The 17,492-nt window shown below is 38.6% G+C and overlaps 1 protein-coding gene across 1 annotated transcript in view; it reads right to left on the bottom strand.

Moving 5' to 3' along the window:
* LOC126109532 (uncharacterized) overlaps positions 1-17,492 on the bottom strand; it is a 426,878-nt gene that overhangs the window by 69,072 nt on the left and 340,314 nt on the right. Inside the window, exons 7-9 of the mRNA XM_049914551.1 lie at positions 16,798-16,938; positions 5,450-5,574; positions 4,722-4,850 (exon numbers count right to left, since the gene is read on the bottom strand). Coding sequence (XP_049770508.1) covers positions 4,722-4,850; positions 5,450-5,574; positions 16,798-16,938 — 395 coding nt within the window. The remainder of the gene's footprint in view (positions 1-4,721; positions 4,851-5,449; positions 5,575-16,797; positions 16,939-17,492) is intronic.

Raw genomic sequence — 17,492 nt, 5'->3', positions numbered from 1 at the left:
GTTAAAAAATAACTTAGCATTTGGTGAAAACAGAATTATTGCAGAACTATGGAAATCAAGTGGCCGAAAATCTTAAAAGAAATTTCACTGATCATGTAAAACAAACTGAAAAAAAAATTGGATGACTGGAAAATTGCATTTATACATCCACTATATAAAAAGGGAGACAAAATGGATGTTAATAATTATAGATAGATTTCTCTTATTCCCGTCACACAAAAAAATCTAATGCAATCTTTCCTGGACTGAGGACAACAACAACTTGAATGTACAGTTGGTGAATATCAAGCTGTTTTGGACCAAAAAGATCTTGCCCACAATGTATTTGAGTTTTGAAACTAGTTATCAGGTATCAAAAAATTTACAATAAGAAAGTGGTCTGTATTTTCATAGTATTGAAAAAGCGTTAGGAGTCAGTGGATAGGTCCCTCTTCCAAGGCCTGAAATAACAAAGACCGATCACAGAAAGACACTGTGATTATCAGTGAAAAACTAAACAGTATAAAATCTAAGACAAAATACAGAGGAGAATTTTCTGAGTATTTTAAAATTAAAACAGGGGAGAGACAAGGTGATACAGTCTCTCCACCACTTTTCAACTACATCTTTGAAAAAATAAATCAAGAATGGCAGAAACTAAAATAAGAGCTTAAAATTGCCAAACCAAGCAAATTAGGACCAACCAATATTAGGACAGACTCCTTAGCTTTTGCAGGTGACTTGGTGGATCTATGTCAGGACATTCAAACAGCACAGAAACTCTTGAAGAAACTGCAGAATTCGCATGTCTCTAAATATCATTTGAAAAAACAAAATGTAAGTTGCAGTCAAATGAAAACAAGACAAATGGAAAAAAAGGTAAGGAAACTGTTTATTTTTTCAAAAGTAATCACCATAAATATTGATACAAAATGATCAATGCCTTCATGGAAAATTGTTTGAACTTGCCTACAGAACTATGATTGTAGCCAGGCATGCACCACTTTACCTGAAGCAAATCGACTGCCACAGATGTCTCTTCAGGATTCAAAAAATATGGGAACTGCATGGGGACTGTGGAGGATGTGTAAGGGCTCCCTAGTGCAACATACTCTGCAAGCCACAATGCAGTGCTTGACGGAGGGTACCCTGTACTGCTACTAGTTATTTTCTTTCCTGCTGCACTTGCAAATAAGAGGGTCATTAAAAAAAGTAATGCCCCACATTTTTAAAGCCATTAATATACACAGACAAATGTCCTAATTGGTGCTTCGCATTTGATGTTTGTTCTGTGAGTTCATGAAGTTTCGAACTGTTCTGGCAGATGTAGCAGAGCTGTAGTACAGTGTCAAAATGGCATCTACATACAACTCGCGCTACAAGCAGCGTGCTGTTATTGAATTCTTGTGTACAGAAAAAGAAACTGTGGTGAACATCCATAAACATTTGTGTCCAGTGTATGGCTATGCTGCAGTTGTTAGGAGTACAGTTGAGTGAAGGGTAAAGAAAGTTACAGCCTCAGGAAATGCAGAAACAGAGCTCCATGATCAGCCACGCTGGGATGGACATCATTGCCTCTCATCTGCCCTACACTCCAAACCAGTCACTCTCAGACTTCCATCTCTTTGCGCCACTTAATGATTCTCTACGGGGAACACACTTTGAAGATGACGAGAGTGTCAGTCAAGCAGTGAAAACACGGCTACACCTACAGGACAAGTAGCAGGGAATACATGCTATTCCACAACATTGGCGTACGGCCATGGAACGTGATGCAGACTATGTAGAACAATAGGACATAGACAAGACATGTTGATGCATATTGTCATCAAATTCTGACTCTTAACAATAAATATGTTCTGAGAAATAAATGTGGGGCATTAGTTACTGAATGACTCCTGTAGAATGAGGGGAAAACTACTGTGTATGTATCTCCATATGAGCCCTAATTACTTGTATCTTATTTTTTTGTGGTCCTTAGGCAAAATAATCTTGGTAGCAGTAGTATCATTTTGCAGTCAACTTCAAATGCCAGTTCTCTAAATCTTCTCAATAGTGTTCATCAAAAAGAACATCGCCTTCCCTCCAGGTATTCCCATTTGAGTTCCTAAATAAAGCATCTCCACAGTACTTGCATGTTGTTCAAACATACTGGTAGCAACCATTGCTTTGATGTTTTCCTTTAAACTGACCTCGTGCAGATCCCAAATGCATGAGCAGCACTCAAGAACAGGTCACACTAGCATCCTACGAGGTGCATTCAAGTTCTAAGGCCTCCGATTTTTTTTCTAATTAACTACTCACCCGAAATCGATGAAACTGGCGTTACTTCTCGACGTAATCGCCCTGCAGACATACACATTTTTCACAACGCTGACGCCATGATTCCATGGCAGCAGCAGCGAGTCTGTTTTGACCACTGGAAAAATCGCTGAGGCAATAACAGCACGGCTGGTGAATGTGCAGCCACGGAGAGTGTCTTTCATTGTTGGAAAAAGCCAAAAGTCACTAGGAGCCAGGTCAGGTGAGTAGGGAGCATGAGGAATCACTTCAAAGTTGTTATCACAAAGAAACTGTTGTGTAACGTTAGCTCGATGTGCGGGTGCATTGTCTTGGTGAAACAGCACACGCGCAGCCCTTCCCAGACGTTTTTGTTGCAGTGCAGGAAGGAATTTGTTCTTCAAAACATTTTCGTAGGATGCACCTGTTACCGTAGTGCCCTTTGGAACGCAATGGGTAAGGATTACGCCATCGCCGTCTCAGAACATGGACACCATCATTTTTTCACCACTGGCGGTTACCCGAAATTTTTTTGGTGGCAGTGAATATGTGTGCTTCCAATGAGCTGACTGGCGCTTTGTTTCTGGATTGAAAAATGGCATCCACGTCTCATCCATTGTCACAACCGACAAAAAGAAAGTCCCATTCGTGCTGTCGTTGCGCGTCAACATTGCTTGGCAACATGCCACACGAGCAGCCATGTGGTCGTCCGTCAGCATTCGTGTCACCCACCTGGATGACACTTTTCACATTTTCAGGTCGTCATGCACGATTGTGTGCACATAAATGCCAACTCTGGAGGCGATCTGTTCAACAGTCATTTGGCGATCCCCCAAAACAATTCTCTCCACTTTCTCGATCATGTCGTCAGACCGGTTTGTGCGAGCCCGAGGTTGTTTCGGTTTGTTGTCACAAGATGTTCTGCCTTCATTAAACTGTCGCACCCAATAACGCACTTTCGACACATCCAAAACTCCATCACCACATGTCTCCTTCAACTGTCAATGAATTTCAATTGGTTTCACACCATGCAAATTCAGAAAACGAATGATTGCACGCTGTTCAAGTAAGGAAAACGTCGCCATTTTAAGTATTTGAAACAGTTCTCATTCTCGCCACTGGCAGTAAAATTCCATCTGCCGTACGGTGCTGCCATCTCTGGGACGTATTGACAATGAACGCGGCCTCATTTTAAAACAATGCGCATGTTTTTATCTCTTTCCAGTCCGGAGAAAAAAATCGGAGGCCTTATAACTTGAATGCACCTCGTATATGTGGTCTCCTTTGCACATGAAGCACACTTTCCCAAAATCCTCACATTAAACCAAAGTCGACCATTCGCATTCACTGCCAGAGTCCTCACAAGCTTGTTCCATTTCATATTGCATTGCAACGTTATGCCCAAGTATTTAAAAGGTATGAGTGTTGAGCATGACACTACTAATGCTGTACCTGAACGTTACGGGTTTGTTTTTCCTACTCATCCAAATTAACTTACATTCATCACACCAACTAGAAATTTTGTCTAAGTCATGTTGTTTCCTCCTACAATCACTCAACTTCATCACCTTCCCAAACACCACAGCATTACTTAGCAAACAACCACAGATTGCTGCCCATCCTGACCACCAGATCATTTGTATATAAAGAAAATAACAGTGGTTCCATCTCACTTTCCTCGGGCACTTCTGACAATACCCTTTTTCTGACAAACACGCGCCAAAGAGGACAACATACTGAGTGCGAAAATAACATGCTACTAAAATAGGGTGAACATCTCGGATTTATTTTATGAGCATAACATGTTGTCATAGGAGCAACAACGTGCATGACAATCTGCTACTAAAAATACTTGAAAATGGCCTAAGGCCGAAATTGTACATTTGTACATGAAATAAAGAGAATGGCAGCTGAAGGCTTCGAGAACTCTTTCAATAAATTCATTGCAGCTGCGGACCATGTGGCATTGAAAATTATGGAAAAACAACTGTACTCAGTCAGATGAGAGAAAAAGAATTCATTCCAAGAAAATGAAATCATTTTTGAGAAAGAGAAATAAAAAGTTATCCTTGCATGGTCTTTAATTGGTGTAACATCTCTGCTGTCTAATCCAAGTCAACAGAGCCATCACAGAATATTAAACTGATGGGCATTCACTGCCCCTCCTCAATGAAATTGAGCAATAAAGGTCGTTTTATAGTTCAGTATGCTATCAGTATCCAAGGCAAAAATTCCTAAACTACAGAAAGTAGGTTCCTCCCACATTCATTTTTTCTGAACAAATAAATACTTGAAAATAATTTTTAGAAATACTCTTGTAGAAAGTTTTTGAAAGGCTTTGTTTCCTATATATTCGATTTTTTATATATAAGATTTTTCAATGATGTTTGACGTCCTAATGTTTACATTTAACAGAGTCATTATAGGTTGCACAAGAAAAATAAATGAAATGCAATACCTACCGGAGAACCAAAGTTGTGTCCAATCTCGTGAGCAAGGGTGACGTGCGAAACAGCTGGTGGTACGTGTTTGCCGTAGTTGAGCAGTGTCACTATCCCCGTGTTGAGACTCTTCATGCTTCCTCGATAGTGCTGCAAGTTATTTGTATTAATGTAACAGCAGCGTAGTTTCTTCCTACACACCCATAATATGAAGAGAAAACTAATATCGTATCACTGGGAAGAGATTTTATTTTATACATCTAGGTACTAATTGGTCAATTCTCACTATGCGAGCAGGAGTTCAGAAAAAAATTAATTATGTTTACACTTTAACATTCCAGGTGAAGGGTGAGTATTCTGAAAATTCTTAATCAGTATTCTCTGATTCAATTTATGGCATCAACAAGAAGATTTTGGCAAGATCTTGTACGCTCTGGTTTGCTCTCTCATGCAGAGCAAAGTGAATCCCTTTGGCATTTCTGATACTTAACAAAGATTATGATGCTGAAACCATGAAACACAGATTATGATATAGTAAAATCTGTATTCAGCTAACATAAATTTAATAGTGGAAGTGAGAGAGAGAGAGAGAGAGAGAGAGAGAGAGAGTGAAGGGACACACATTTTCAAGTTCTGGAACGCAGTTCATGGTAAAACGCAATTGCTCAAAATAAGCTGTTAATAGCAACAACATTAATAATAGTATACAAAAGTCTTGATATGTCTGTGGTAGGGAGAGTAGCTCTTACTCCATTTTTCTCGCAGACTCCTCCAGCGTTCTTGAGGTCACCTGTCCACGCCAGGCCCAAGGTGCCCATCTCAAAGTCTCGGTAGGTGAACATGTAGGCCAGGCAGAAGGCATCGTAGTCCTCCTCTGGGAAACACAATGCATCATAATAAATAAAAGTGCAGAGCCTTTTCTCACAGAATGCTATGTAAATTGCAATGTGTCTTGAGCCCCTTTTGACAGATTCACCTATTCAGCAACATGTAATTTACTCTTTAATCATTGTTGATAACCAAGGCATGAATGGTGGCTCATTTTGTACATTTTCACTCCCTTCGGCCTTATGGACTTATCTTCCAAGACTGTGCACCTGAAGTGCTCATTCAGCAGAAGTGAGCAGGGAGAATATTGTTACTTAGTTAGTTTTGTGTTCTGTGGATCATTTTGCACGCTAAATCTTAATGACGTGAAATGAGTCATTTTACATTCACATCACAAGTTAATCTGTAACTATGGCTACATGCTGAGCATTTATAAGTTTTTTAAAATACACAAATGTGAGTTAGCAATTCCTACCCACAACCTTTTATGCATTACAATAACAAAAATTCTTTTAAAGTTTGTTTCCACATTTTATTTTTCTGTTTGTCACACATTTTATATCTATGTTATCAAAAATTTTAGTTGCAGAATTGTGTACCCCTTTTTGTGCTAAAGACAACTTTAATGTGGAGTAATGAATGTCATTTCTCCTGCTGTAAAGATATAGGTGTACCTCTTGTAGAAGCCCTTTTAAGGATCTGGAATCATTACATTCACTCTCCAGTATATTTACTCCTTAATGGTTTTTGCTGGTGATGATAAAAATGTATTTCAGCTGGACTTAAATATACACAGTTGAAAATGAAGTAATGTACTCTTGTAGTAAATATTCAACAAGCTCCCATCTGAAATTGGGAATCTTTACTAATTCAAAAGAAAATTAAAAACGTACGGGGGTTGTACAGAGAGAAAGCTGTTATATTTGGCCACAAACAGGATCCCCCGTGGCCACCACAGTCACCAGATCTAAATATTATGGAGCCCTTGTGGTCTGCTTTGGAGAGAAGAGTAGGTGATTGCTATCCACTGCCACTGTCGTTACCTGAAAATGCTACTATTTTGCAGGAAGAATAGTATAATATCCCCTAGAAAACCATATAGGACATGTATTTATCCATTCTGTTATGAGTGGAAGCTGTTTCAAAACCAACAGGTTTCTTACACTGTATTCGGCATGGAAATGTGCTGTGTTTTTGGTGTTTCCATACTCTGTACCTCATTAGCCACTCTTTATATAAATTATCTGAATATCTAGATCGAAGGATTGAAAAGTCTTGTTAGCAACATGACATATAGCATGTCTGTTATAAAGCTTTGTGACAAGTAATAAAGTGCTGTAAATAGGCCTCAGATGTATTTTTTTTTCAAAATATCACAGTAATCAAGTAAACATTAGGCTACTAACAGCAGATAAACTGCAGCTTTATACTTCAACTGAGAGCTGCTTCCTTCAAAGTAGCAGGTTTCTTACTAATTTACTCATTTAAATTTATATGCCATAAGTGCGAGTTGCATTAAGTTGTAGAGTAACAGGTTATTATTATTATTATTATTATTATTATTATTATTATTATTATTATTATTTTCGATTATTCCCATTTAAAGAGAGTGTTTGAACTTCAATTCCTTTATGATGATTGTTTATGTTTTCTCTGAGCCCAAATTTTCTACATGTGTTCACTGTGTTGTTTCTTTCACTCCACTGTCCATTTGCATCCTGGTCTCATCTGTGTTGTGTCAAATTTATGTTTTTTGATGATGATCCTGAATCCAGTTCTGTTTTCTGCATCGTTTACTGTTGTGTGTGCTTGTCTGAGGTCCTCTTCAACTTCTTTTATCCATTTTGTTTTTCCCCTGCCTGAGTTGATGACTTTAAGAATTCGCTTTGAAATTCTGTTTTCATTCATCCTGTGGATATGTCCGTAGAACTGCATTCTTCTTTTCCTTATTGTATCCGTAATCTTGTCTGTGTATTTATATAATTCTGATGTTGGTCTCTTCTTCCAGATTCCTTGCTCTTGTATTGGGCCAAAAAATTTTCCTGAGAATTTTCCTTTCTTGTTTCTCTATTTCTTTGATTTTAGTTTGCCCACCTATTTGTGTTGTTTCAGATGCATACAGTGCCTCCGGAAGTACAACAGTTTTGTAGTGCCTCAATTTTGCATTAATGGATATGGACTTTTTGTTATAATAATTCCACGTGAGTTTATATGCTATCTGTAGTTTTTTTTATTCTTTCCTCATTGACCTTTAGGTTGATCCCTGATGGCTGGATGATTTCTCCCAGGTACTTAAAATGTGGTACTTGTACGATTTTCCCATGGGTTGTCACAATAGGCAATTTGCCCGTGGTACTCGTGTACTGGGTTTTCTCATACGAGATTTGCAGGCCAGTTCTTTGTGCAATTTCGTGTAACTTCTCTATGGTGTTAGTGGCTTCTTTTCTATTATTTGTGAGGATTGCAAGGTCATCTGCAAAGGCTAAACACTTCACGTTGAATCTATTATCTTTTCTAACGCCAATTTGGATTCCTTTGACTTCTTTTTCCCATGTCCTGATAATTTTTTCAAGAATGATATTAAAGAGTAATGGTGAAAGTCCGTCACCCTATCGCACTCCAATTTGGATTTCAAATGGTTCAGAGATATCCCCCATAAATTTAACCTTGGAGACTGTGTGTTATCATCATGTTTGGTTTTCAAGTTGAAAACTAACTTGGTGGTGGTCCTTCCGAGGAAAGATCACGAGGAATACGACTTGATTGTTGAGATCAAGAAGGTTGCTGCAGCCGTACCATCTAGGCGAACAGACACTGACCCCTAACTGCTGGATACCAGGCAGACGTTACCTCCACCTTGCTGGGATGTATGGAACACAATGAATGAATGGTGACCATTCTAAATACTGAGACAGTATTCAGTTGCTATCTCGATATTCACACAGATCCAAAACACTTTACAGTCTGGGCAGTCTCTGCGTGGAAGTACGTCTTGATAAATGAAGAACCACAACAGCTGCTAGATGATCCACCATTAAAATGATCAGTTTTGCAGCTAATAGCTGTATCTTCAGGTATGCATACAAGGTGGTTTGATAAGTTTAGTAAAAGTGTAAGGGAAAAATATTTGTTTCATAAACAGCTCATCTTACTTCTCAACATAGCCTCCTTTGATGGATATGCATTTGGTCCAGTGAGCCTCCATCTTTTCCATCTCATCATAAAAATAGGTTCTGTCAAACTCTGCATACTCGTTGACTGCATCTATCACTTCCTCATTTGATGAAAATTTGTCCCTAGTGAACCAAAGTTTCAAATTAGGGAATAGAGAAAAGTCACTTGAAGCTAAATCTGGTGAATGTGGTGAATGAGGAACCAATTCAAAGCCCAGTTCATGCACTTTCACCATTGTTATCACTGGTGTGTGGGAGGATGCATTATCCTGGTGAAAGACCACTTTTTTTGCATACCAACCTTTGTCCTTTTTCAGCCGACATTAGTTTGAAGTGATCCATCAATGAAGCATAATATGGTCCAGTTATAGTTATGCCTTTTTCCAAGTAATCTGAACCAAGTGAGATGGTGCAGTGGTTACCACACTGGACTCGCATTTGGGAGGATGACGGGCCATCCCGATTTAGGTTTTCCGTGATTTCCCTAAATTGCTTCAGGTAATTGCTGGGAAAGTTGCTTCACAAGGGCATGGCCAACTTCCTTCCCTATCTTTCTCTAAACCAGTGGGACCGATGACCTCACTGTTCGGTTCCCTCCCCCAAATCGACCAACGAACAGACCAAGTACTTTGCTTTCTTTGGTGCAATTTCACCAGCCTTTGTTCATTGTTTTGAAGGTTGATTTGACTCTTATATAATGGTGGATCCAGGTTTCATCATAACTCACAAATCTGTGCAAAAAATCTTTGGACTGTGAGTAAACATTGTTAGACATTGTGTTGAAATGTTACGCTGGAAGCCGTATAGGTCAGCTGTGAGCATCCACCTCGCATACAGCTTTTTTGTAGCCAATTCTTCGTGCATGACATTATCCATTCACTCAGTTGAGATGCCTAGAGCCTCAGCAATCTCACAAATATTTATTCGGCAGTCTTGCACTACCATGTCATGGATTTTATTGATGGTTTTCTTTGTGGTGTCCTCAGTTGGATGGCCGGAGTGCGCTTTGTCTTTGGTGTTTGTCCTATTGTGTTTCAATTCATTAATCCAAAAGTAAATGATCTTCAGTGATGATGCAGAGTCCACATGAACTTCACCCAGTTCTGTTTTGATTTGTGCAGCAGTCCAGTGCTTCAAATGAAAATGTTTAGTAACAGCATGAAACTTGGTTTTCTCCATTTTTAATTGCAGTTGATACACTGACCAATTCAAACAGCTGTCAATGATGTAGTGTGTGCTGTACATTGTTGAGATTCCTTACACAATCCTTGGAATAATCAAGCGTACCGATCATGCAGGTGCAACAAAAATGTTGCATTATTTCACAGAAATTTACCAGACTTATCAAACCATCCTCATAATCAATTCATACAACAACAAGACTGGGGTTAAATGGATGACCAACATTCTTAATCAAATCAAAATAAAATGAGCATCAACATCATAGTCAGGTAATAAAATTGGCAGAGCAATGGAGTGAACCACTCCAGACAGCAAGGGACCCACTGGAAGAGCAACATCTAATCACTTATCTTACTATAAACAAATTAAATGTGGTGTACCCCAAGGATCAGTATTGGGACCCCTTCTGTTTCTTCTGTACATAAATGATCTAAGCTTAAATGTTGATGCACACAAAACAATCATATTTGCAGATGACACCACGATTCTACTAAAAGGAGATGATGATGAACAGTTACAGCAGACCGTAACCACGGTCACGAAACAACTTAGCAGCTGGGCACAGAGTAATCAGCTTGTAATAAAAAAATAAGAAAACCATTGCCCTAAAATTCCACAATGTTCCTAACAAGGACATGTTTATCCCATCAGTCTCTATCAATGACGAACCAGTTGGTAACAATACTGAAACCAAATTCTTAGGACTTTGGCTGCAGAGTAACATCAGATGGAATAATCATATTGAATATCTCAATGCAGAACTGAGCAAAACATGTTACCTTCTTTGTTCATTAAAATCATGCTGTAGTGAGAAAACAGTATTGAATGCATATCATGCGTACTTTCATTCTCGTCTCAGATATGGGGTCACCTTCTGGGGAAACTCTAAAACAGCTAATAGCACTTTTAAACTACAAAAAAGGGCCATTAGAATATTGATTGGGTGCAAGCCTAGAGACTCTTGTAAACCCATGTTTAAGAAATCTGGTATTCCTCCATTACCATGTGTATACATTATGGAAACCCTTTTGTTCTTTAAATTAAATGTAATAGGCAAGGACCGGAGACTGTGATATACATGAGCACTTTACCAGACAAAACAGAAACTTACATATGACTCAAATCAGCACAGCACTGTACCAAAAAGGTACTTTTCACATGGGAGTTAAGCTTTATAACAAACTTCCTGAAAACATAAAAGCTATCACTGAGGTCAATAGATTTGGAAAATCTCTGAAGTCATATTTACAGCATCACTGCTTTTACTCCATTGAAGAATATTTAAATTTATGAAATGTGTTATATAAATACTTACGTGTAAAGTGTATTATTGTAACCTTAAATATGTGTGCCTTGAAATGAGTTTCAGCCTGTATATTTATAACTTGACTTGTCCAATGTCTTATGCATAAGCTGCTATGTAGACAACAGGACCAATAAAAAATACAATACAATACAACATAATGTGGAGTAGACTGGTGTGGTAGTAGCATGCAGTGGCATGCAGGCTGAAAAACAGATCAGATAAAGATCACGATAAAATAGGAAATCACAAAGTTATAATAAATGCAGAACTGTATCAAAACAGTCTTTGGACCGAAGACAACAACAACAACATCAACAATAACATATTTTTAGCTCATCTATCCGCATGTCAACCCAATTCCATCAATGTAGTTTAAACATAATTTGCATGTTCACAGAACCAGCAATCTGCAAGTGTCCCAAATTCTATTTTCCCCTTCCCAGACAGTTCCAGTAGAGTGAGGGTGGCAACAAATGGTTGTTTATTTTGAACAGCTTCAGGTGACACACTGCATATATTTGCTTTTAAACAGCAGAATGATGGCAGTACAGATAATGGCCACAATAAAGTGGAGATATCATATCAAACAACCATTACAAACACCTAATGGAACCAAGGTCCTGTAAATTGAACAAAACATTAACAGCAAGATACGTTTGTGTGTATGAATCATGGGTCTGGGTATTTACTAATGGAGACTCAAGTTATATGGCTTATGAATAAAGCTTGGTAGCCCTCAATGTAACAAACTGCAGAAAAAATGAGGACACATTTCATGAGCTCCTCTTCCTGGTGGCCTGCAGAAGGTGTCTAGATTACATACACAAATGGTGAAGAATGCTTTCGATATGTCACCTAGCAAGTCTTCGGTTCTACTCTACTGAAATTTTGGCCACACAAACTACCAGTCAAGACAGCAGTAAAATATCTTTGAGTCCATATTGACCACAAACTTTGTACAAAGGCACATATTACACAAGCTGTTGCAGACTGCAAAAAGTTCACCATACTACTACTTGCCATCACGGGTGTGAGCTGGGAGTGGGTGCTGACACTGGTCTAAGACTGTATTGTGCTTTGGTATGTCCATACATGGATTATGCTTGTCATTGTTTTCGGTCAACTCCAGACACATGCCTAAGACAAATGTTAGTACAAAGCACTTAGAGTATGCCTAGCGGCTATGCAGTCTACATTGATTCACATTCTTTTTCCTTCGTGGAATGTTTCCTTCTATTATAACCATATCATTAATTTGAACCCAACAATTACGTTTGTTATTGTCGCCTTTGCATTTCGAAATCTTTCCTGTCGTCTTATTTCTCTTTTTTTTCTCTTTATTTTCTCTTTCTGTTTTTACCAGTAGTTTCACTTTGTATTCACCTTCCCCTTTTACCGTAATCTACTATACAATTTTATCCCGCCATATATATGCTCAACAATACGTAACCCACTTCCCAACCACAACCAAAAAATTTTATTTTCCGCTTTCAACACTACCGCTGCTATAAAATCCACCGTTTCTAGTTCAATAACAGCTGCTTTCACGTATTAACATCTTTGCCTCTGCACTTCTGCCTCGACTGACATCTCTGCCCAAACTCTTTGTCTTTAAATATGTCTGCTTGTGTCTGTATATGTGTGGATGGATATGTGTGTGTGTGCGAGTGTATACCCGTCCTTTTTTCCCCCTAAGGTAAGTCTTTCCGCTGCCGGGACTGGAATGACTCCTTACCCTCTCCCTTAAAACCCACATCCTTTCGTCTTTCCCTCTCCTTCCCTCTTTCCTGATGAGGCAACAGTTTGTTGCGAAAGCTTGAATTTTGTGTGTATGTTTGTGTTCGTTTGTGTGTCTGTCGACCTGCCAGCACTTTCATTTGGTAAGTCACATCATCTTTGTTTTTAGGTATATTGATTCACATTCTTTTAGATGAAGCATTGGGCTTCCCCTATACCTACATCACAGATATCTGAATGTGAAATTTTTACTCAAATTCTCACAACTCACACAGGCTGACATATTAAAAGGCAGCTGCACTTCAACAAGTGTGTGCTATTTATCCAGAAACTGCAGTCTACATTGATTCACCCCCATCTGCCCTACCACCACCCCCTGCCCTCCATCTAACCTCCCGAATGCATCTAGCTGCCATACCCTCTCTCTGTCTCGTCCGTATGCTCCCACAAGCAGCACTTTACCGTCCCCCACTCCTACCCTGCTGTCCCTGCCCCTCTCCCTATAAGCCTCCTCCTTACCCACACCGCCTGGTTGCTTCTCCCATTATGCGATCATACGCTGCTGCTCGCAGTCTGGCCTCAGCATCGACAGACTGTGATCATCAGCATGAACAGGTGAGTGTGTGTGTGTGTGTGTGTGTGTGTGTGTGTGTGTGTGTGTGTGTTTTTTGTTGTGCCTATCTGCGACTTAGTATTTCTGCTGTATGGTGAGTAGCAACTATCCTTTTCATAATATTGTTAAGGTCTTGTAAGTTGGACAGCTGAACTTTTGGCTTCAATATACTGAGAAGTGCTTGGGCTCTGAGTGTGTTATTCTTCCTGATACCAGATCAGTGAAATATTAAGACATTTACATAGTGAACAATCTAACCATCCAATAGCATATGACTTCATGAATCTGGTATTACTGATCAAAAATAGGAATCAGATAGTTACCACATACTGGGTAAAAGTGCTTTGTGGCATACTTGGCAATGAAGCAGTAGAGAAACTATCCAAAGGAACTATCCATGATGGAGTAGGGCACAAACGGAATTACCAGCTACAGCTCTTTTAAACATTATTAAATCAACAATCAAAAAGAAGTTGAACATCAAATGGCAAGAGATTCCAAATACAAAGGCAAATTTTATGCCAAAGTGAATATGGTGGTTGTCCCTAACCTCTGGCTTGAGAAAAATCAATGCTCCAGAAGTCTCACAAACACAATGAGACACCTTGCATCCAATCCCAGCTGTTACAAGAAGCAACTACATCATATTAGTCTGGTCAGCTCCCTACTGATCGACTGTGTTGAAGAAGGAGATGTCAGTCACATATTTTTTTGGCTGCACCAACAGATACAGTGCTACAAGCCACATCCTACACTGCCTGGTCACCACTAGACGCTGTTTGCTGCTCTACTTCAAAGACTTCAGATAACATCAATTTTCATGTATCTTTTTGTTGGAAGAGCATGTCAACTTCTCATATGATTTCACTGTAATTTTATTTTTATGATGTGCAGTGAATTAAATCCCATGTTTATGTTGCTCTTCAGAGTGTTAAATCTCATATGTGTGATGGTGGCTGTGCGAGTTATGCTGAGACGCCAAACAATAACCGAAACAAAAAAGGAAACCTTTCATTCATTAATGTCTTGGGGGATATGATGTAAACCAGAAAGGAGAAGTAACATATTCATTACACAAAAATGAGCAGTATCAATATTTTATCAAGTAGGTAACTGAAACACTTAAAGGACCTTGTGGTCTTTAACAAAATTTATCACTTATAATAAAGAGTTTCACACAAGAAGTGAGATATACAATAATGACACCAGGAGTGTGTCCCATGTAGACTTTGCCTCCTTGCAGGGTCACTAGCCTAGGAATCAGTACACTTGTGCAACAGGTGAAGAGGCAACTAAATTAGGATGCTTACAAGTTCAATAAAAAGAATAATTTGATGGCCAGTCATAAATATTTTTGACCTCTGTAAATTTTTGACCTATCTGTTACCGTATTTACTCGAATCTAAGCCGCACTCGAATCTTAGCCGCGCCTGAAAAATGAGACTCGAAATAAAGGAAAAAAAAATTTCCCGAATCTAAGCCGCACCTGAAATTTGAGACTCGAAATTCAAGGGGACAGAAAAGTTTTAGGCCGCACCTCCAAATCGAAACAAAGTTGGTCCATTGTAATATGAGACACAATTTAGGTCGAATGAATGACGATATAGCTACAGCAATTTGGTTCGAGTCGTAAGCTTAGCAGTTAAGCTTTACCACGTAGCCATTGCTATGCGTCAGGCGCTCCGTCCGTATTTATACGGGTACCCTTCCTTTTTCACGTGCTTCGTCTGGTTTGAATCGATTGCTTATTTTGCTTTGATCTGATAAGTGTCGTTTTCTTTGTTATAGGTGTTTGCGTCACTCTTCGGCTGAAAATGCATTACTGCACTGTGTCATGCATTGTTTGTCGCATTCTGATAGTGCGTGTTTACGGCCTGTCGCGGTTCGCGGCATGATAGACTGCGTATGATAGAACATGTTCTGAACGAGAGTTACGCGAAAATTTTTCTCTGTTTGAAAATCTTTGCGGCCGCTTCTTTATTACATCAAATTCTGCACAGAAATTGCAGTCATCTTAGATTTAAAAATCTAGTCACTTGCCGTGCTTCATTTCTGACTGTATCACTATTAGGCATAAGAATAATATGAATATAAACACCACACGATACGTATATTCTTCCGCGTTTGCTGTTGTCTCACTCTAGTTTCGTAGTTTATTAGGCAGACAGGATTTAAATGAGATAGCAGCAAACACGAAAGAATACATGGCAAAATGTTTATATTCGTATTATTCTTATGGTGAAGAGAATACTGTATGTGATTCAAATTTCATCAGGTTCCTATTAGCAACCATCTCTTCTCGCAGATAGGAAAAAATTCAGAACGTAGAGTTGGCCATATTGACAAACATCCCAAACAGTCTTGCCAGTCAGATTTTCGTAGTACACTGAAATTGTGCTACATTCGAAGCTGAACAATACGGAATTTGTATTTACTTCGTTGGATAATGTATGAAAATGCAGTGGTCGAAACTCGCAGCAGAGAAAAAAAGCTCGTCTTCCACTTTTTTTTAAAATTTATTTACTGACGCAGAGGTTTTGGCGCCAGTATTTATCTTTGTGCCTACAAAGCATGCCTGCGTAGCGCTACATATATTCGACGGCAGAAGTTAGTTGGGCGGCACGTACCAATATTTTTCATAACTTCCGCTTGCTTTGCACTCGATTCTAAGCCGCAGGCGGTTTTTTGGATTACGAAAACCGGAAAAAAAGTGCGGCTTAGATTCGAGTAAATACGGTAGGTAGAAGCAATCACACAATTTTCAAAAACAATAATTATTGTATGTGTAACTAGTAACTAGCTTCAGGTGTAGGCAAAAACATCCATGGCAGCAAGGATTTCTTGTACTAATTTTTACATTTTTGTCCTGTAATATGAAAGAGAATAAGCAATTATGTGGTTTCCAAAAGTTGTACAATGTAAAAGTGTTTGTATGTCACAGAATTCTTTTATATTCCAGGATAAAACTGTAAAAAATTACATAAGAAATAATCTCTGTCCTCTGATGATATCCCGAGGTAGAAACCAGTTGTGGTGAAATAAAGTGGTGTTTAAAAGATGGTGTTGCTTGCTGTGGTGTTCTTCAGTCCTTGATAGTTTGCACCATCGAACTTCTGAAATTTGTATTTATATGGGCACTGAATGTGTTTACACAGAAAGACTTTTTCCCCCCATCTTGATAGTCAAGACCAGTAATGTATGCATGTTGTTCACAAAATAATATTTCTTTGGTGTGCAAAGTAAGGATTTGGTACTCACCAGAAAAAAGCTCCAGGAACTTCTCAACTCCGTAATTTAACGGGAACCGATAGGTTGGATCCTTTAAGGCATCTAAAGTATGCACCTTTATTCTCTTAATCATAAAGCTAATGTTATCTGGTTTTCCATCCTGGTCAAAATCTGTAATAAAACCAAAATACAAATACAATTGTTGGGTCAGTTCAAGTTTGCAGGTGGAACTGTTTAACTGTATATATATATATATATATATATTAGAAAATAGTGTTTTTTACTAATAAGTTGTTAACTAGCCAATTCATTGTCAATAATATTATGTGAATTTGGATCTAGTAACAGTGATGCATTGAAAGATAGTATAACAGAGATAACTGCAGTAGACATCTAGCCAAAAATGACTCATAACAGGACTGCACAGTATTTTGTGTTGAAAATTATTTTTGAAATTGGCCTTTGTTATAGTAGGCTGCACATCAATGACATGAACATCCCAAGTTAATCCAGCACATAAAAGTTGTCAACAGAATTGAAATTGTTGAATTAACATGACTTACGGATACTCAACATATCTCTACCTTAAGCTCATAATGATGAAGGAGTGTAATTGAGATTAAATACTTTTCCAGTCCCCACATGTTGAAACAGACTGAACATCTGTGGCACTTCAATCAAAGAAATTCTGAAGAAATAATGTAATCTGTACATATAAAACTCCT

The sequence above is a fragment of the Schistocerca cancellata genome, chromosome 12, assembly GCF_023864275.1.
Source record: "Schistocerca cancellata isolate TAMUIC-IGC-003103 chromosome 12, iqSchCanc2.1, whole genome shotgun sequence".
Classification (NCBI taxonomy): Eukaryota; Metazoa; Arthropoda; class Insecta; order Orthoptera; family Acrididae; genus Schistocerca; species Schistocerca cancellata.
Note: the sequence above shows the minus strand (reverse complement) of the source record. Positions and strands in the feature narration are given on the sequence as shown.